Source organism: Malaclemys terrapin, chromosome 8, assembly GCF_027887155.1.
Source record: "Malaclemys terrapin pileata isolate rMalTer1 chromosome 8, rMalTer1.hap1, whole genome shotgun sequence".
In the NCBI taxonomy this organism is placed as follows: domain Eukaryota; kingdom Metazoa; phylum Chordata; order Testudines; family Emydidae; genus Malaclemys; species Malaclemys terrapin.
Window position 1 is genome coordinate 58,164,651 of NC_071512.1, and position 22,414 is coordinate 58,187,064.

The window sequence follows — 22,414 nt, forward strand, 5'->3', positions numbered from 1 at the left end:
CGAATTGGGCCCCGCAGTGCCTAAAGCCAGCCGTGGGTCTAGGTATACTTAATCTTCTGTGTGTGTGGATGTTGGTGGGGAGGGGAAAGGGAATGCATTAGATGCTCTCTTGAGGTCCTTCATTTCTATGATTTGTTAATAGACTTTGGTGTCCATTTTGAGAAGTTTAGTTTTTGAGAGAGAGCTGAAATCTTCATTCTTCATACCTGGATAAAGACCCTTTAACCACTCAATCTCCTGTTTAGTAAGGGACATTTGATAACTAGACTGAGAGAGCCTTTTCCAGTTATATAAATATCATTTTAGCATATTTATAGTATATTCAGACTCTAAGACTTGCTTTTTGGCCATATAGGCTTGAAACATTATCCTTTTTAGTATGGGAAAGTTTGAGCTATTTAGATTATCTGAGATTATATTTCTGAATCTATCATGTTTCCATTATTGCAGTATCTGGGTACAATTATAATACCACTTTAGTGTGTTTACACTATATTCATACCCACCATTTGCACTTGGACTATCTTTTCATATAGCAATTTTGATGCCTGTCAAAGCCAGAAATTTAACCTTTCCTTAATAGAGGTAAATACACTCATGTATGCATATACTCTGTGTCACAAACTTTTGCCTGAAGATGATTGTGGAATAGTACATTCACAGCTTTATTTATAATTTATTTCCCCCTAGTATTTGACAATTTCAGATAGGAATGTCCTGGTTTTTTAGGTTACCAAAATATGTTGCTTCATCAGGGCTACTTGGTCTCTTTGTAGCTTTAGTACAGAGGTTGTATTTCACTAGACTGTCCTCAGTTTCTTTCCCCAGAATTCCTTAATCATTCTGGTGTGCATCCACTATACTTTCTCCATCTTTATGTATTTTAGTTTCTTTTTCCTAGGTCACTAATATTAATGGAGGATGAACTTTCAAATATTTGGAAGTTCAGTTCAGTATGAAGTATAGGTACCCAGAAACTTAAGCTCATTCAAAATACTTTGGTAAAGAAATCAGGCTAGAAGTCTGATAGGAACAGGCTGCTTCCTGAGAATTCTGATGCTCACTGGTTGTACCCCTAAGTGAAACACTAAAGAGGTTTTTGGGGGAGTGGGGAGTGGCATGTAATACTTTTGCTCTCAGCCAAAACCATAAGCATACAGAGCTTTATGTAAATGAGGAAAAAGATTGTCAAAACACTTTTAAACCACACCAAAAAAAGATTCAAATTCATACTGAATTTGTGGAGAAGGTTCAGGTCAGGTTATAATGATCTGAATCATTACACTTATCCTTCAATGTATACAGGACATTAAGCAATCAAAAGGTCACTAATGATCATCATGCCAGCTAATGTTTATCATGGCAGCCAAAAAAGGAGAAAGAAAAATTATCAGAAAAATATAACAATTTCCATGGTTAATTTGAAAAGGACATTGAGATACCAGATCAGCATGGCCTCTGTATATAATTTTGGTTATTAAAATTATACTTTTGCAGTCTGTGATTTAGTCCTTAAGACTCCCCCAAAAGCAATAGATCAAAACTGACCAAGCTAAGGGACTTAAGCAAGATGGGCATCTGCCATTTACAAGCAGTTTTAAAATGGGTTCTGTGTCAAAAATTATAATCTAAGTACTTGTCCCTCAGGTATATCATTTAATCCATAACCATGGATGTGCCAAGTCCTCTCAGGAGAGTTCTCTTTGATAAAACTCTGTCTACAAGTCTTTTTATCAACAGCTCTAATATTTTCCTCTAAAAATCAAACATATGGAACTCTGACAATCCATTTCTTCTGGTTTGTTTGAAATACAATGTATGTCTAAAGGGTGGTATGTATTTTTAAATATTATCACTAATGATTACTTTACTTACTGTAACCTGTAACTCATTCTGAAAATAGAAAATATTGCTTATGACAAGAAAACTTATCAACTCCTCCCCTTCAGACACATCTCTCTGATGTACTAAAATTAGATTATAAACTCTGCAAAGTGGGGCCTTGTCTTTTTTATTTATTCTGTAATGCATTTGGCAGATTTTGAGTACTGTAAAAATATTTTTATGACAAATGTATAAATATACACACAGAGAATCATATCAGTTGACTACCTAGAGAATACCTTCATGGCTAGGTCAGACATGTTCATTGGCACTGTACTAGGGAACATCAACAGGTTTTCTGTAACTGATTCCTGAGCATATAAGAACCAATAGTCAACTGAGTACAGTATCCTGTTTCTACCCGTGATACTAATGATTCAGATTAAGGTGTGAAACCTCAAATAACCAAATCCAGACTGTGACACAGGAAAGGGAGGAGATTTCTTCCTGATCCCAGCTGGAGATTAGTTACGTCCTGAAATGGGGTTTGATAACTTTTTTTTTTTTAAATTAATGGAGATATCCTATCTCCTAGAACTGGAAGGGACCTTGAAAGGTCATCAAGTCCAGCCCCCTGCCTTCACTAGCAGGATCAAGTACTGATTTTGCCCCGATCCCTAAGTGGCCCCCTCAAGGATTGAACTCATAACCCTGGGTTTAGCAGGCCAATGCTCAAACCACCGACACACACACACACACACAAAATATTCATTATGATTCTGTAGCTATATTAACCAAAAACAGCTTAAATAATATGGGTATACGATTTATTCTGTAAAATGATTTTGTGGCAGTATAACTACCTGTGAGCCAGAGATTCACAAAGAACGGATTCAGAATTATATGGTTCCTGTTGGGCCTAATTGGGGAGAAATAATTGGAGAGCTTAATTCACCTGTGGGCTCTTTGGAGTCAGCTTTTAAACAGGAAAGCCACACATTTGGGAGCTTATAGAGATGCCGTTTAGCAGAGCCCCACCCCATCCCTGAAAGGTTGTTTCTAAAGGGGCTTTTCCTCAGAAAAGCCATCAAGAGTTATGGTCTAGTTTGTATTAGTTATATCACTATTTTGGGCAAAATAAGGCACTTCAGCACAGAATGGTCAGAGCCGTGGGCAGCCTTAATTATTCCATGCTACAACTTTGTGATATAAAGTTGCCCTAGCATATTGTTAGTGCCTGTAAAATAAACAACATTACCATTTATGCACAGGTGAATGGTCTTAGGGTCAGCTTCCAAAGGAAACCTAATTTCATATATCTGACAGACATACCAAACTGAAAGCTAGCAGCCAATTGATCCACCATCATTCCTACTCCTGCTCTCCAGCGTGCTTAATATTTTCCAAAGGTGCATTCAGTAGGAAGGGCCAAATATAATAGTACCTCTGCTGCTGGTCTGGCTAGCACTATTAGATTTGTTTTTCACACAAATATCAGATTGTTACTTTATCTGCTATATCTGTGGCAATGGAGCAATGTTCTCTGACTAAACTGCTCTCTCTACTTACTGACCTTAAAAACGTTTTCTCCAATTTTTCTGAGAGAAGAATTATAAAGGTTTTGTTCTAACAGTGTTTATAATAATTGGAAATGCAGCAAGTCTTTTGTCTGCTTAATTGATATAAAACTGATTAGTTCTCAGACGGAATGGATATGACCAGTTGACTTCTGTATCATTACAGCTCAGATATTTTACAGGATAATTAATTACAATAATGCTAATACTTCATAAACTGCTAACAAAGCCAATGCTGCTACTGGTCCCAGTTCAAAGAGGGATTATATATAAGAGTTCTTAAATATTAATTCCACCTTGTATACATTTGTGTACAACAAATAAAATGCAGGCAGCTCTGGGAAAGAAGAGAGCACCAAGTAACTGCTACACAAGAAGGAGAGAGAAAGCTAACAGCTTCCAGAGCAGACTATTTCTCTTATTGTGAAACTACACTCTTCCTCCCTTAGGATCTCTGGCTCTTGCTCCCCAATCTTCCCAAGCTAAGTCTAGAGCTGCATAAGCCTCTTCAACAGGAGCAAAGATCTCTCCTCAGCTCATCAAGGTTTTCCTCAGAGCCCCATTTGTAATCTTCCAAAACACGCTGGCCTCTCTCCGCTGACACTCATAATTCTCCCTCTGATCATACTTAGATTTATTTTGTTATTAAACCCTCTCTACTGCTCTTCAATGCTAAAATTTAAAAGACCTAAACTCATAACTCAGAGGGGTAGCCATGTTAGTCTGGATCTGTAAAGTCTGACGAAGTGGGTATTCACCCACGAAAGCTTATGCTCCAATACATCTGTTAGTCTATAAGGTGTCACAGGACTCTTTGTCGCTTTTTACAAACTCATAACTATTATTTAAAGATCAATAGAATTCTAACTACATTTTCATCTACTAATCATTTTTAATGCTTATTTTCCCTCTTACTCAGTTCAGATGTCCTTATATAAACTCAGCTGGGGCAATAGTACCCTTCCCAGAAACTAATCAAGTCCTCACATCAATTTGGCTAATTGACTCCAGGTTTGTTAGACACATTTATTAGACCAAAAAATATAGCAAACCCGTTTTTAAAAGGAAACTTTTCAGGAGTGGCTCTATTTGTGGAATGGTAACAAGGTACTGCATATTAAGCACCAGTTCAAACACAGCCCAGATGGGTGATGACCACATTTTTTTTTTAAATCATGTTTGTCTGTTCACTAGTCTTTATGAAATCAACTGGTGCTTTCAGTTCGAGCCCTGTGCAGATACAACGATCTGTGGATATCCACAGATGCAGATATCTGCAGATGTAAAGCGGATATCCGTGGATTTGCAAGGCTCTACTTTCAGTACAGCTCCTGGTGGGCATGCAATCATATCCTAAAACCACCACAAATCGAACTAACTGGCCGGATTCGGGGAGAAGCCATGGCTGAGCAGGCATACAGATTAATCTCTTCAGGTCAGAGTTATGTTATGCTGGCAGAGGATCAATGTTGGGAAGTCATTAACGTAAATAAAGGATTTCACTCCCAAAATTGTTCAGATGGCATCTTTTAACAGCACAGCATTCACTCACATTCTCTTCAAACATACTTTTCTCATATGGAACAACAACTTGAAAAGAGATTTGAGGTGACTCCCCATTTTAAAAAAAAAAGGATAATTGACAGAAATCAGCTATGGCACAAGTGTCATTTACTTTAATTATCTGAACTTTTGTTTTTTTGTTGCTTGATTATATTGTGTAACATACATCCTCTAGTAGCCATTTTGTCATATGGCTATGCTGCAGAGATTTAATTGTTAGATGTCTGCTTTCCACAGTGTGTCAATCCAATAATTAAATTCTTGCATGGGCTAAGCATGCATCAATATTGGGTTTAAGGATTTATCTATGTATTTAGGGCAGGGTAGATTCACAAAAAGATTTAGGCACCTAACTGCCACTTTAGGAGCCTAAATCCCAGAATCAGAACCCCACTGGGATTCATAAAAACCTGTTCAGCAACAACCAAATCCCATAGGCACCTAAAAATTGCTCATCGCCTAAAGTTTTACAGTAAATGTTCCCTAAGGCCCCTCTATTTCTGCCTCTAGTTTGTGCACTGGATCCCCTTGTCAAGTTTCCAGATGCCTATGCCCCACAGTGATGCATAAACCAGGAAAAGATAGGCATTCCTTTGGGGCCCAATCCCAAAAGCATGCTCAGACCTCACCTACTGGATTGGGCCCCTGTAGGCGAGCTTCCACAGAACAGATGGGGAGCAGGGAGGCCCAGTGATTCTTCCATTATTTATCCACAGTGCAACAGCTTCAACACTGGGCCAGAGAGAGCAAGCAAGCATAGGAATGACTATGTAGTCTGGTGTTAAAGCACTTACATGGGAGACCCAGAATCCAAACAGCCTTAGGCAGTCACCTGAGAGGTGGTAGATCCCTGTTCCACTCCCTTCTCCCTCTCAGGTAGAGGGAGGAGTTGAACTGGAGAGCTCTCATATTCCAGTGAGTCCCCTAACCACTGGGCTAAAAGACACGACATCGGTTCTTCTCACCACCCCATGGTTTCTTGCAAAAATGACTCAAGTGCCTCATGCCAAGAGACAGCTTGCAGCTGGGAATCCCAAGCAGAGGGAGGCATCTTCCTGCAGCCTGGACATAGGCGTCTATCTCTGTGAGAGCGGTGGGGGTTAAAACACACCCTCTGACCAACATCTTGGATTGGCTAGTTAGGCATCTTCCTGTCTAGTATTCTGGCTTTTGTCAATCACATTCTAAGGTGCCTCTCTCTTCCCATTCATTGTATTGGACACCTAGGGGCCTAACTCAGGCTCTGTAGTTCACAGTATCGCTCCTGTGATTTTCCATGTGCCATAATGCTGAGCATTGCAATGCCCAAGTCCCTTTGTGGATCTTGGCCTGAGTGAATGGGCTAAGGTCACGCAGAACTTGAAGAGAGCTGGGAATTGAGCCCAGATCTTCAGAGGGCTTAGTCCAGTACCTAACCTCAAGACTATCATTAATTTCCATTTTGATAAACTGTTGCAACTAATGTGATAGTATGAACCAGTTTTTAAATAGTTATGTGGAGAAAAGGACTGTGCAAAGAATTACTAGAGCATATCTAATACCGGCTCTAAAGCCAGTCATACTGCTATCTTTCTGTAAAAAAGCCTTGGACTTTTCAGCATGCGTTAAATAAAGCTAACAATTTTGTTAAGGAAATCCAAAAGAATCTTATATGAGTCTTCAGTGCACAGCGCTGTCTTATGTGACAAGAACGAAAGATCAAATCAAAATCATTGCTATCTTTATCCAGACTGAGCTACCTCTGTAATTAAACTTTACATATGCCCCTATATGAGGGCTGTCAAGTGACTAAAACAGTGCCATGTGAATACCTGTTCTCACTTTCACATCACATTGCAAATAAGTAGCAGGCAGCATTATCTCCCGTAAATATAAAATAACTTGTTTTTCTTAGCAATTGGCTGAATAAGAAGTAGGACTGAGTGGATTTGTAGGTACATTGTTTTGTTTTTGTGTGCAGTTATGTAAAAAAATAATCCTACATTTGTAAATTGCACTTTCATGATAAAGAGATTGCACTACAATACTTGTACAAGGTGAATTGAAAAATACTATTTCTTTTGTTTATCTTTTTTACAGTGCAAATATTTGTAATCCAAAATAATCACATAAAGTGAGCAGTGTACACTTTGTAGTCTGTGTTGTAATTAAAATAAATATATTTGAAAATGTAGAAAAACATCCAAAATATTTATAATAAATTTAAATTGCTATTCTATTGTTGTTTAAAACTGCAATTATTTTTTTAATTGAGTTAATTTGTTTTGACTTAATCACTTGAGTTAAGTGCAATTGGCAGCCCTACCCTATATGTTTACCTGATCACATTCTCTCTCATTACTGATGTTTAACAGGCGCTGCCTGGTGCTGATTAAGACGCACTTGAACAGATTGGTTGATTTGGGCCCCACTAGGAAAGGGCTCTTAAATTTAATTCAAGGATTTCAAAGCACTTTACAAATTTTAATTAAATAAGCCTTGCAACAGTCCTGGGAGGTAGGCATGTATTATTAACCTCGTTTTATGGATGTGGAAACTGAATTACAGAGGTTAAGGCCCAGATGCTCAAAAGTATTTAGGTGCCTAGACATTTAAATGCCTTTGAGTATCTGGGCCTAAGCATCTTGTCCAAAGTCACACAATCCGTGACAGACCCAATAATAGGCCACCAAGCTCCTCACTCCCATGCACTAACCACTAGATAATGCTTCTTCCTAATCTTTCCCTTTGCATCAGATGTAGAGAGTAACATTGTAAACAAACACACACAAAAGTTGGTTATGTCCCAATAGAACACTAATCCCTGAAAAGAGTTTCTGGCTGCATTTCTCCACCATCTCTTCCTGCATACACTCCCCACTCATGGCCTCACTAAGGGCATGTCTACACTGCAACTGAGAAGTGTGATTGCAACATGTGTAGACATATCCAAGCTAGTTTTGACTAGCTAGTGCACTAAAAACAGAAGTGTAGCACTGGCGGCACAAGCATGAGCTATCTGCCCAAGTATGAGCCATCTGAAAGCCTACATACATACTTGGGCGCTAGCCCATCCCACTACTCGTGTCGCTGCAGCAACATCTCTATTTTTAGTGCACTAACTCGATCAGAGCTAGCGAGGGTATGTGTATCCAAGATGGAAATTACACCTCCAGCTGCAGTGTAGATATACCCGTTGTTTCCCCAAGGAGCAGTGTGGCTCTACACTGCTCCCTCTGTCTGCCTGTGGACAAATCACAATCTTTAGCACCAAAATGTGCATGCATGTCAGAAACAGTCATTTTCCAGATCGCGCTGAATGACTGAGGGCAATATGGGTATTCCAGTTAGGCCTAGGTCTTTTTATTTCTACATTATTAATCTAATTGTACAAGCACTTTATGGGCATTCTTTCAGGGAGGATTATTCAGGAATCATTAGTTCATTTTAAGTTACTGCAAGTCAATTTTTTTCAGTTCACCAACCTTTTGAATTTTTGGATTTCCTGAAAAAAGTCAGAATGATTTTGCAAAAAGTTTTCCATCATTTTTCAACCAGCTTTAATCTTACAGTGCTCAGTTACTGAGTACAACACAATTCCTTATTCTGTAATAATAATACAATAATACTAACAGTTTGTCTTTTTATGGCACTGTTCACCTGAGGGTCTCAAAGCACTTCACAAATATTACTGAAACCTCACAACAACCCAAAAAGATAAGTAAAAGATATGTTCAGGAGCGATCACACCACCTATCAATTATAGGCTGTATGTAGATGAGAGTCCTGATCCAGCAATGCATTAAATAAGCATCTGCTTAACTTTAAGCACTAGTAGTGTCATTTATTCCACTGTTTAAACCCAAGTTTTGCTGAAGGCCACTTAGGTTAGGAAATGAAGGTAAGGAGGGATAGCTCAGTGGTTTGAGCATTGGCCTGCTAAATCCAGGGTTGTAAATTCAATCCTTAAGGGGGCCATTTAGGGAACTGGGATAAAAATCTGTCTGGGGATTGGCCCTGCTTTGAGCAGGGGATTTGGACTAGCTGACCTCCTGAGGTCCCTTTCAACCCTGATATTCTATGAAGAACATTACTAAACCACCTCACAGTTTGGCAGAAATCAGCACTACTGGCAATCTCTGCTCAAGATTAGATTAGCTGAAAGTTTTGTAGCTCTGAAGCATGGCCGGCTCCAGGCAGCAGCCCAGCAAGCAGCTGCTTGGGGCGGCCAAGGGGAAAGGGCGGCACATCGGGCTGTTTGGCGGCAATTCGGCGGCGGGTCCCTCTCGGAGGGAAGCACCTGCTGCCGAATTCCTGCCGAAGAAGAAAGCGGCGCAGTGGAGCTGCCGCCAATTGCAATTGCGATCGCGGTTGTTTTTTGTTTTTTTTCTTGCCGCTTGGGGCGGCAAAAACCCTGGAGCCGGTCTAGGGAAACTTGCAGAGTATTGGCTCAGATTCTAAGCCTGGCTCACACTAGTTCTAAAGAAACTTACATGAGCATTAAAGTTGACTCAAATATAAATAAAATAAAATAAAAATAAAACACATTCAAACTGAACATAATTGCAGGTGAAATCAGCTTGAACTTCCAGACTGGGAGAGCCTTTCCTAATGCTGGTATGTTTTGCAACAGCTTCTTTCATCAGAAAATCTAACATCTGCATTCTCGAACAATATACAATGCTATAAAAATATTTTATCAAATTTAATACATCTATAAGATACAATAAATCCAATAGCCAAAACATAATTACCCATCTTCATTTTTAATATATGCCTCTGGCCATATTTCTTAGAATGATTTAATACAATTCTAGCAGTACTAAAGGAGGGCAGGCATTCATTCTGTTATATGGGTTTTGTTTTTCTTTAGTATCTGATGCTTTTTTCTCATGAGAGACTTTGCTAATGCCATTATGAATTGGCTATCATAGGCTCTTAGAAACTACAGATGGAAGAGTCTCAATTAGGTCACTTTTTCCATCCCATAGATGCCAGTGCAAGACTGTTCTATTCTCAAGTGCTTTGTCCAGTCTAGTTTTAAATGACTCAAGCAATGGGGCTCCCGCTATTTTCCAGGCAAGGCTATTTAATCACAGTAGTGCTAGTTGCATCCCCCTTGGGACCACCCTAACCAATTTCCTCTCCTTTCCTGGCTTAAAATATTTATAAATAATTCTCCTATTCCTCCCCACCACACACTTGCATTGTCAAGTAAATTTCTCACTGAGTCAACTGATGGGAAAAAATGAGCTGAAATGTTATCGCTAGATAATAAATATAATATAATGGTACTACCTCCAGTGTGAGATCATGAATAAATCCTGTAACTTTTTGGTACCTCAGTTTCCCTTTCTGCAAATAATGCTCACCTTGCAAGCACATTGGGAGGATTGTTTGTCAAATGCATTGAGATCCTTAGATAAAAATATTATATGCATCAAATGTATCATATATGTTATTCATGACACGTTGGGTAATTAGTTCATCTCAGTATATTTACAGCGATATATGAAATGTCTGAAATCATATCCTTTGTAGGGTAAGTGCAATACCTATCTCTATTCACAATATATTGTTCAAAGTGCTCTTTTTCAAATAGGAGGGTTTCCATTTTTTTATGTTGGTCCTACTCAGGCCTGGCCCTAGGTGTTTTTCCACGGTAGAAAATATTTTTGGTACCCTTCATCTCCCATAGCCAAGTGGGTGGGGGAAACACACACACACGCATACACACACACACACACACACACACTAGTTGAGCGAGATGTGGCACCCTTCTTTCTCCCTCCTCCCAGAACACTGATTTGGCAACCTTGGAAGTTGGCACCCCGGGCAATTGCTCTGATTCACTGTGCCTAAGGCTGGCCCTGGCCTTATTCTAATGTCCTCAGAATACTGGAAAGGAGCACTTTTATAAAATGAAATAAATAACATAAAAATGAATAAATTAAATGATACAAGTGTGCTTTATAGGTTATGGAATGTAGATGACTATAAATGTACACAGGGAGCTTTGAGGCTTTCCCCCATGTCATTAAACTATATTAATCTCAAAGCAGTTCTATTATTACCAAATAATTAATCTGGTACAAGCCATATTGGCCCCAAGTGAGATAAGCACCAAGAATGTGCTTAAATCTCTCCCTAATTCAGGGGAAAACCTAAGCAACTACTTTCCTGAACAGGGAATCTTTGCCTGAACTGGGCCAATTAAAAGTTTGAAGGAACCCATCTATAGTGTGATTTAGTTTGAAAAAGCAGGGTATGTACATAATGCTCCAATATTCTGAATCTATTCAATAGGGAATAGATAAGGATCTTGATTATCAGAGTAATTTGAGCATTGTAATGCTTACAATTAATCACATGTTCTGCATTGGGTAAATTAAAGATTGGACCAAATCCTTCAATTTTTAGCCAGTTCTTACTCAGGAAAAAAATTCCCATTCAATTCAATGGGAAGTACCAAGTGTGGGCTGCAAGATTTGGTCCATTATTTGGTACCATATGAATTAAGTATTAATAGTATTATAATTGTTCCTTAGAACTATTTGAGAAGAAATGCTGGTATTAATAGCACATAATAGTGCATCATTTTAAACTACTGTTTGATTTGATAGGAAAGAAAATATATTCAAAGTTTGCCTGCAATGATTTGCTACTGCTGTGCAATACGATCTAATCCCTACCAGATAATTTACTGTCAAAAGATAATTTGCTCATTTCACTACAAAATTAAAATTGTGTTTTGACTAATAAGCCTAAATTTAATTCATTAATATATTTTTGTAGTCATTTTTCTTAATCAGAGTGTTTTCCAGATGTTGCTTAAGTCTAGCCATCTGGAACCTTTTCCAAATAATGTGGAAACTTTGCTGTCATAGGTTGTCACTGTTGGTTTTGTCTAACACGTTGGGTAATTAGTTCATCCCAGTATATTTACAGCAATATATAAGATGTCTGAAATATCCCTGAAAGCAGACATATCCTTTATAAGGTAAGTGCAATACCTATCTCTATTCACAATATTTTGTTCAAAGTACTCTTTTTCAAAAAGATGATATTCTTTCCTGAAGGACCTAGAATGGAGATAACAATTTGTATTTTCCTTTTGCAAAAAGAACCACTTTTATCTAGCATCCCCACTGAACATCTTTATATTTCTAAACCAGTGGTTTTCAACCTGGGGTCTCCAGACTATGTCTAAGATTTCCAAAGGGGTCCACACCTTCATTTGCATATTTTAAAGGGTGCGCAAATGAAAAAAAGTTTAAACGACTGTTCTAAAAAATAATGAGATATCTGGGTAACAGTTTGTTGGATTACATTTTTACCTACTCTATTGATTAATTTGTCTGACAACCTCTGTTTTGACAGCAATTTTTAAATATATAAGTGTTTTTACCAGTAATATATCATTAGAAATTGTTATCTTGAAATCGTTGTAAAGAAAATCAGCTTAAATAAATGTATCTAATTTACTATGTTCCTCACATTTAGGGACTCCTAGAAAAATATTAACGCCATTAATTGATATAATTTACAGAAACAGACTTTAAGTAATGATGTTATTTACATCTATTTTTCTGCAAAGTTTAATGCATAATCAACTTATTATTAGGGGATACATGGCGTAATTCTATGTTATCAAGTTCTCTATATTTTCAAACTGATGTTTAAGTTGTTACGTGACTTTTATTAGGTACTAAAGCATTCATTTGCATTTTATTTTTTAGTATAAACTAAATAGTGTTTCATATAGTGGTCTGAGAGTATTTTAAATACAGTGTTTCTTTTCAGGAAGGATTCAGTACCTAAATTAACCATGGTGTGGAATATATATTACATATCCCTGGTGTTATTTTCAGCATCCTTGATTCAGCAAGCTTCTTCTCAAGGTATTGTAAAATACAAAGCCGAAGCAAGGCTGTTTGGAATATTTGGAAAAATAAATTAATACAGATAAATGATTCCTTCATTGCAAACATGTCTTAAGAAACTACTACATTTTACAACTAATTTACCAACATGGCTATCATGATTCAGTTTGCCAAAATCTGAGAATCCTTTAAAACATATGTCAATATAAATTGATCTTTTAAGTGGAATAATTTGTAAATCTCAATGTCGTAAAATGTATATGTACATGCTGTGTGTGTATCTATAACTCTCTTTCTGTAGATATAAGCTGCATATCCTATTGTCCTCTAAATGATATAGTTAGTCAAATCCATTGCTGATATAATCCAGTGAAGTACTTGCAATTATATCACTGATTAATTTGGCCAGGAGTGGTTAGATACTGATCAGAATCATAACAAGGCATGTACATAACATGCTAACTAAACACTTTCCTTGTCAGTAACATATTATCTGAACACACTTTTGATACTACCATGCAATCTTCTAGTGGCATTAATTTCTCTAATATTATAGATTCTTTTAATTTCTCTCTTAAAATTTGGCATCTACTAACCAAGATAGCGTCTTTTTTGAAAAATGGAAGGAACTACAGCATAGCAAATATTAAGCTTGCTGCTATAATTCTTAAGCAATTTAAATACTTAAGTTTCTACAGTAGCCGATATTACATAGTTGTATAGCAGTAACACAAAAAAGTTCTCAACAGCTCTCACTCTTTACAAGGCAGGAATCAAATTTTATCAGTTCAGGGCCCGATGGAACTCCCTTTCAAGTGAGTGGGAATTTTTGCATTGACTTCAACAGGGATCAGACACTCACTGCCAGGAAAGAATGCATGAAAACCAATTCTGGTTTTGTTGGGTTTCTTTTAAGAAATAACTTCTCATCCTACAATTCATAAAATTGTCTTTTAATCTTGAATCCAGATTTCACCTGTGTTCTCTCCTCACCCATCTCTCTTACATGGAGGGGCAACTGTGGTGTAACAAGCTATGCATAAGACTGATAGTGAGGAGACATGGGTTCTAACTCCTGACTTTTTCACCTACTCATAGTGTTCCCTTTGACAAATTACTTCATCTTAGAACCGCAGCTACTCTTTGGAATATTGCAAATGAAAATAGTTACTTGCCTTTGTAATAAAAAGTGCTATGTAAATGCAGAGTTTAATTATTATTTTTATCCCAACGCCTCCCCTCCTCTTGATACACCCACATATGTACAGTGTTTGTTGTTGAAAATTTTTCTTGTCTCCGGTGCTGTGTTATGTGTTATTTCTTGTTGCTTCTCAACATTTCAATTCACTGTCTTGAGTCTTTTTTTCAGCTTGTTTACTAAATGTACAGTCTCCTGGTTCAGATTTAAGGATGCTTCACTTGCACATTTCAGTACCAGAAGGGGAGGCTGTTAGTACGCTAGTGTGTGTTCATTTACTGGGGGTATTGTTCCAAGATGTTTGTATGATCTAGAAGAACAAGATAATGGACTACAATTAGAAGTTGTGGTGATTTCAGTGTGAAAACAGTCGTATCTGTCACTTAGGTTTTCATCTCTAAATGCACAGCTAGGGAGTTCCCCCACTATCTTTGATTATCCGTGATCTCCCAGCATTGAAGCCATTCTGTAAGATGAATGTTACTCCGCTGAAAATAAAGAATCCATATGAACAAAAAGAAAGAATATATTTTATCCTGTTGTGCCAGGCTGGGACCCAATGATTCCTAAATTCTAATCCTAGTTCTGAAACTGACTCCCTTTCTGACATCAGGCAGTCCCTTAAAGTGGAGTCTTGTTCTGAAAAGTGACTGTAAGAACATCATCACAGGATTCCTTTGTATTGTGATCTTATTCACCAGTGTACAAGCAAAACAACTTTGTTAAATGAGCAGTCTTGCAAACTCAACCTGAGATCTGAAAGTCAACCAGGGTTGTCTCCTGCTCCTACACATCATCGCCAGTAATAAAGATTATACACCCCTTATTATGCTGTCAGTGGCACCTGTGCATCTCCAGTGCCTTCTGATTCTGCATTTAAGGTATGTCTTCTGGACTACTGGAACAAAAGCAGTGAAGACAGTGCAGCATAGGTAGTAGGAGTCCAGCACACACATGGGTCCTTAGCCTGATCTGAAGCCCATGCTGAGCTATCTTCACTGTTGTTGCCTGTGCTAGCTTGATAGCTTTTTCTGTGTAGACAGACTCTTAGTTATACCTCTGTAACCACACAGAGCCTTCATTGAGATAGCACAGGTGTCACTGAAAGCAGAATATGGCCTTCAGAATTTCTGTTAACTAATGATAAGCAGGCGAGAATTTAGCTTGCCTTTCAGATCCCAGGTTGAGCTTGCAGTGCTGGCAGTTGGAAAAAATAATCTTTTATTTGTAATTGGAGCAAATTTGTTCTGGAAGTCACCAAACAAAATAAACACTGAAAGCCACATAGAGCCATTTTTACAGTTATTTTCATAGCAGAACTGCACTGTCTCAGTGTTCCATCTGGAATTTATTACTTAATTTTTTGCAAAATGTTTTGAAGAAGTAAAACTTTCTGTTCATGTTAAACATTGTCATCATCAGTGGGATGCAAAATTAAAAGGTGAAATGGAAAACAAGTGTGGTCTTACCGGTCAGTTGCTTTTTCTAAGCTATGACCAGTAAAATACAAATGCTGATAGCTCACAATACAACTGACTCATTCAGTATGACAGATGGCCACGCACCAATCCCCAATTCAACATACGCCCAAAACTAGGGCAATTGAAGTTAGCAAACACAGTACTGGATGCAGACCTGAACCACACAGTTGTCTAGAGTGACCAGCAAGTGTGAAAAATTGGGACAGGGGGTGGGGGGTAATAGGATCCTATATAAGAAAAAGACCCCCAAATTGGGACTGTCCCTATAAAATTGGGACATCTGGTCACCCTACAGTTGTCCCCTATCTATTTCCATAATATACCAAACCAAAATTTCAAACCTCAAAACCCCTGAACTTTAGAATGTACTAAACCCCTGAAATCTGTCTGCATTTGTAAGCGCAGGCTCATTTCTAATTTTAAACTAGAATATGAATTTATGCATTGTGATAGTATGACCATAGCTAGGGTGACCAGATGTCCCGTTTTTAAAGGGACAGTCCCATTTTTTGGGACTTTTTCTTATATAGGAGCCTATTACCCCCTACTCCCGTCCTGTTTTTTCATAGTTGCTATCAGGTCACCCTAACCATAGCTCATCATTCTAGATCTTAGTATTCAATATAGCTCAAAGAATACACACAAATTAACATGTTTTGGGCCCACTCCAACTCCTAGTTAATGAGAGTTTTGCCACTGATTTCAGTGGGAGCAAAACAACTCCACATTTTTTTCATATGCAGTTGATATATTTTGGTTTAACTGGAAAGAAGAAACCTGCCTCCTACAAGCCACACCAGGGTTTGACTTAAATTAGTGCATCCAAACTTTGAAAATATCCCATAGCAGAAACCTTTTCTTTTGAAGTCTGGATAATACACCTATTATACCCCCTAATATAGGGCCCAATCCTAGGCCTACTGTAGACAATGGAAAGACTCCTATAAATTTCAGTGGGAGATGGATTGGGCCCATTGTTTTTTTTTTTTCCCCTTAAGGATTTCATTTGCTTAGTCATTATAAGCAAAACCATTTTACTACTTTGCCATTCGCTGTTTCCTTACAAACCATTCTAGTTTGGCAATGTTTAAAACTAGTATTGTATGATTTTAGATTTATCAAGCTGTGCAGGGAGATGTGGGGAAGGGTATTCTAGAGAGGCTCCCTGCCATTGTGATTATAGCTGTCTACACTACATGGAGTGCTGCCACGATTACAAGAGATTCTGCACAGAGGGTAAGTTGTTAAACCCAGTCAGTTTCTACGATCATGAGCTCTGCTCCTATTTCTTTTTGCACCTATACCTTGTGCTCTTCTCAATGTTTATACGTCTCTTTCGCTTTACTTTGTCTCTCGTTTCCCTCTCATAAATGTTGTCTCATGTCTGAATAAAAGTTTTTCATGGATAATCACCACTTCAAAAAGTCCAGTATTCACATTTACAATAATTAGGCTGTCACTAAGAAAAGTGCCCTGCTTTAAAGACTGGCAGAGCAGCACAGAAGGGGTTAATATTTTACCTGAAATTATTCAGGCCAATCCTGTTCAGTGCTTTTTTAAAAAACTTTTTAAAGCAATATTTTAAAAACCATGGGGGCCAAAGGCCATGATTCAAAGCCCAGTGAAGTCAATAGGAGTCTTTCAATGGACTTTGCATTAGATTGTGCTATCAATTTTTAAGCCAAAAATCACTACTGAATAAGGTATTCCTGTTTAAAAAACTGATGGCTCAATATGGACCTATACATTCTAAAGAAAAAGTATATATATATATACTCGATCATAAGCTGGTTTGTTTATAAGCCGACCCCCCCAAGATGGAGAAGTAAAAATGGAAAATTTTTATAACCCCTTCATAAGCCGACCCTATAATTTAGTTGTCAGCAAACTCTGGCTCCCGGGCCATTTGAATAAGCTGCTGGTGGGCCGAGATGGTTTGTTTACCTCGAGCGTCCGCAGGCATGGAGGTAAACCTAAGTAAACAAAGTGTCCCAGCACGCCAACTGCTTACCCTGACAGGCCGGGACAGCAACTGGTGGGGAAATTTTGGGGGGTGAGAAGCTGGGAGTCAGGGGAGTAACCCCTGTGACCATCCCCCACATAAGCCAACCCCTAGCCCAGGACCCCCACACTCTTCCCATCCCATTCCTTCCCACCTTATCAGGGGAGGGCCAGGGGACCATGTCTCTGACCTGGCTGGAGCTGCTCCGGCAGGCGAGGCAGCATGGCCACAGCCTGCTCCGGTGGGCCAGACCAGGTGGCGCGGTCGCAGCATGTTCCAGTGGGCTGAGCCGGGCAGCACAGCTGCAGCGTGCTCCGGCGGACCGGGCAGCGCGGCCACAGCCTGCTCTGGCGGGCGGAGCCAAGCGGCATGGCTGCAGCCTGCCAGGCGGAGCTGCAGCTACTTCGGAGGCTGAGGGGAGAGCAGCGTGGCCAGAAGCAGAGAGACTCTGGCCCCGCCTCTTCCCTTCTGGCTCTGCTGGCTGTGCTGCCTCTCCTTGCTCCCTCTGTTGGGGGGAGGGGCTGCGTCCCACCTCTCCCTCTCTATACCCGTTCATAAGCTGACCCCCTTCTCTGGTGCTTCCCTTTTTTACTAAAAAAATTTGGCTTATGAACGAGTATATACGGTAGTTGAAATTTGCCACCTTAAAACTCACTTCTGTTTCCATTTGCTGAGTCCATGTAGTTGAAAATGTTGTGGGAGACTGATGGAGAAGAAGATAGAATGAATACTGGACTTAGATATATTTCTCCTATAATTGACATGCCACTGAACAGTGCAAATATGCATGTTTCGATCTGTTTTTACAAGGATTTTGGCAAATTAGGTTAATTGTGAGGCAGCAATGCATTAAATTCATGTTTATGACTAAGCGTTTGTCCACAGAGTACATTAATCTGCACCAGAGGGATGTGAATTCTAGGGTGCACAAGAGTGTCACACACTAACTAGCCTGTGTGGACTCTGCTGGTGTGCATTAAAAGTTTGCTAGTGTACGTTAATATAGTCCGGTTTAAAACAATACTATGTTATCGTGCACTGGGGAACTTTGTGTGTGTGTGCCAGCAGGGTCCACATGGGCCAGTTAGTGTGCAACATGCTAGTGTGCACTAGAATTTATACTTTCTGGTGAGGACTAATTGCTCAATGCAGACAAGCCCTTAAGATAACCATAGTGTACTATTCACTGCAGTTCTAACAATGCTGAAACATTCTAAGGTAGGATTTTTTTAGTTCTGTCATTACAGAATCATAAGCCGCAACTCTGTTACCCTTACTCATACTAAGTGGTACATTACTGCACAAATAGCCCTATGGAAGGGCGCTGCATTGTGATTAACACAGTCTAGGGTGACCAGACGTCCCGATAAAATTGGGACCGTCCCAATAAAGATCGGTCGGGACACAATTTGTCCCGATATCCGCTGGCAGCGCTGGATGTTTTTTTTGCTTTGCCGCCGGGACTGACTCCACGTTTTTGGTTTTTTTTGCACCCCCCCCCATGTGTCCCGCTATTTTCTTTCCCTCATCTGGTCACCCTAATCCAGTCATAAATATTAAACTGAGTGTATTGATGGCTCACATAAACCTGATTTGAATAAGACAAAATGTTAACCTGCTGAGTAATTTCAATATTCCTTCAATTCTCTTGAATGATATGTTTGTATGAAATTAAATGTTGCAGATTTTCTTTATTAGACAATAGCCTGTTTAGTTACTACAGGCTAGATTTTTCAAGGTCCAGAGGTAGACAGGCAGTGTACCTAAAATCCTTTAAAAAGCATGCTCTCCATGATTTAAAAAATGTTGCTATATGTTCTGTTTGCTGAGCACACAGGCCCTGATCAAGCAAAGCATTTAAACATGTGCTTCACTTTAAATATGTGAGGAATCCCATGGAGCAAAATGACTGACTGACTGATTTTGGCGTTAGCAGGATGTCAGAGAGATGTTTATGAATGCAACTTTTCTTATCACTAATTTAAGGGCCAACTCCAGATCTCATTTCTAGTGGTACATATCGGGAGATAAACCACTGACATCAGTGGAACTACTCTGGCTTTCTATTGGTGTAAGTGAGGTCAGAATCTGGCTGTAAATTATCCTACCAGCACTTAATTCATATTTAACCTAAAATAGGATTTTGAGCCCTGCACATAATCAGAGCTGAACTTCAATAGGAAGTTCAGGCACAGAGAGGCTACAGGATTGGGTTCATTGCCTGTACGCTAAACAGTGTAACTACCACCTGATTGCTTATTTTGATCCTGGTTCTGGGAGGTACTGAGTATCCTCAACTCCCAGTGACTTCAGGTCCAATATGACCATTGAAATAGTAAAATTTGTATCTGTAATACACATCCTATACAACGTCAGCAAATATGTTAAGATATTGTAAACATTTAAGGACAAATGTTGTTCTTAAATGTGTAATTTATATAAAATTCTGATGTCAATGCGAGCTGCACACACTCTTGCAAGCAGATAAATTGACCATTACTATTTATTATGCAGTGCAAGAAACGTAGTGGTTATTAAAAGTTAAGTCCCAATGGATTATTAAGAATAGATAATTCAAAATGAATTAATACTATATAATTATACATCTAAATATTAGTACTGATATTATGTTATGAAAAGGTACAAAAATAATTTTGTACTTAATTAACATTGGGGACAAATTTGCAGAAAAGGACTGTGTAATTTTCTATGCATAGCCATTTGCACGTTCCAAAAATAGCATGTGTATATCAGACAGTCTAACCCATGACATGTTCAAGCAAATCCTTTTTTTCCATGTGCACTATTTTTAATGTTGGCGACACAAATAATTGCTCATGCAAAATGGTGTAGAGGTTGAGGGGCCCATTTGAAAATCTGGCCCAGTATAACTTTTTTGTTAAATCTAAATTCAGTCCCTCTTTGAAACATTTTACATCTGGCCCAATATTTCACAGACATCACCTCTGACTAGGGGGAAGGAAATCCTATTCAAAGGAACCTTCTTATAGTGAACTCTGAGATAATGAAACAGCTTCTAGTGAAGCAGAATGTAAATCCTAAATTGTTTCAGTACACCACAATGTGCAAACTGCAGTTCCAGTTACAGCACATGATTCCCAACCCACTGAAATCAATGGGAGTCTTTACATTCATTTAAATGGGCTTCAGATCAAACTCAGAGTGACTACGTGCTTATATGAAGTTGTTCTTTATAGCAACAAAAATTAATGACTTCACTATAAAAGGGTTCCACTGTAGAACAACAACAACAAAAGCAGGCAATAAGGCTGAACCTCTTGCTTTGCCTTGTGCAGAACTCTCCTGTAAAGGACGCTGCTTTGAAACTTTTGTAAGAGGGAGAGAATGTGACTGTGACGCAGACTGCGAAAAATTTGGGAAATGCTGTCCAGACTATCAGAAACATTGTGAAGAAGGTGAGTGTACTTTCCTTATAAATGGCTTTCTGTATTTTATGTATTTAATGTAGCTGCCTAAGTGTTGCAGCAGATTAAGAGCGCCACATATGTTGTACTTAATAATGCTCACATTAAAGGAATTTTGCCATTAACTTCAATGGAAATAGGATCAATCATTGCCTTTCATTAACAGAACCCTCGCATATGGAAAACAGGAACTATGAGGAGGTGATTAAATTAATGGTCTGGTTACATTCCTTTATTTGAACATAGATGCTCTGAAATACCTACTGGCATTCTTCTCTGAATTAACTGCTCTGAGCTACCTTCTGAGTCTTCTAACTGCTAATGCTTTCATACAGTCCTTAACTAGTGATAAAAAAATTCTTTAACAAAACAGACTCTCAAGAGTAGGAGCTTTATTATGAACAGGAACTGCTGAAATCACCAGAAAGAAAAGAATTTGTAGGGAATGATTTTTTAAATTTGTTTTTTTTTTTTAGTCTTTATATGGAACATCCACACCCCACAATTCTAGGCCCATGATTTATAATACTACTTTCAAGCCTAGATTCTTTGCAGGTATAACTCCAATGACTTCAATGTCATTACATGCAAATGTAGAATTTGAAGGTTTAAGTGTGGGGAACTGGATGGCTCAGAGTACTGGTAATGGGATATAGTCTGAAATTTACTCTACCTGCAGAGAATCTGACTCTATGCATGTAGGGTACAGAGAGGTTAGACAAGGAAAATTCACACCCCCACACCCCATGCAGGTGTTCCCTGTAGGTTAGGGTTGATATGTATATGTATATGGCAGGGTAGTGTGACAAACCATGTCTTGCTGCTTTCGAAGCTGCACCTGTACTATGGATAAAGGCAGAACTTCATTCTCCAGGGAGATCTATTCTAAAGCTTTCAGTAGCACTAAGACATGGCTTCAAAGCATGGAAGCACATTCTTAACTTTAATCATGTAAGCAATCCCATCCTATTCTGCAAAGCACTTAAACATACACTTTAAGCATCTGCTTAAGTGCTTTGCTGAATCTGTGCCTTAATACCCTTATCTGCATGAAACTGATATATGCAGCTGGCACTGAGATACTACCTTCTGAGATCACAGAATCTCCAGGGCATTATTGTAGCCAATATTAAAGTCAGCAGTTCAACAATCAACATGAACATTGTGGGAAAAAAAAATTAATTACCATCCCAAATGTTATTCTGTTCACAGAACATTTTTAACCAACCACTACCAGGTTTTTTGTTTTACTTTGTGTGGAAAAAGTGAAAACATCTAATTAAAGTCTTGGGAATATTGTACTAACTCATGAACATCACATGAATTTAAGGTCTAAACTACCAGGCTGCTGCCTTTAAATGCTTCCCTCTGTCCAATTGAACTGCTAGGAAGATTCTGTGCATCAGGTGACACTGTCTGATTTTCATCACTGATTTGGGTTCCCTACCCTCTTTGCTTCCT

The 22,414-nt window shown here is 38.7% G+C and overlaps 1 protein-coding gene across 1 annotated transcript in view; it reads left to right on the forward strand.

The window, feature by feature from the left end:
* The first annotated feature begins 11,902 nt into the window (after nt 1–11,902).
* Nucleotides 11,903–22,414, forward strand: part of PRG4 (proteoglycan 4) — a 42,311-nt gene continuing 31,799 nt past the window's right edge. Inside the window, exons 1-4 of the mRNA XM_054038477.1 lie at nt 11,903–11,943; nt 12,747–12,844; nt 16,619–16,741; nt 20,825–20,944. Coding sequence (XP_053894452.1) covers nt 11,903–11,943; nt 12,747–12,844; nt 16,619–16,741; nt 20,825–20,944 — 382 coding nt within the window. The remainder of the gene's footprint in view (nt 11,944–12,746; nt 12,845–16,618; nt 16,742–20,824; nt 20,945–22,414) is intronic.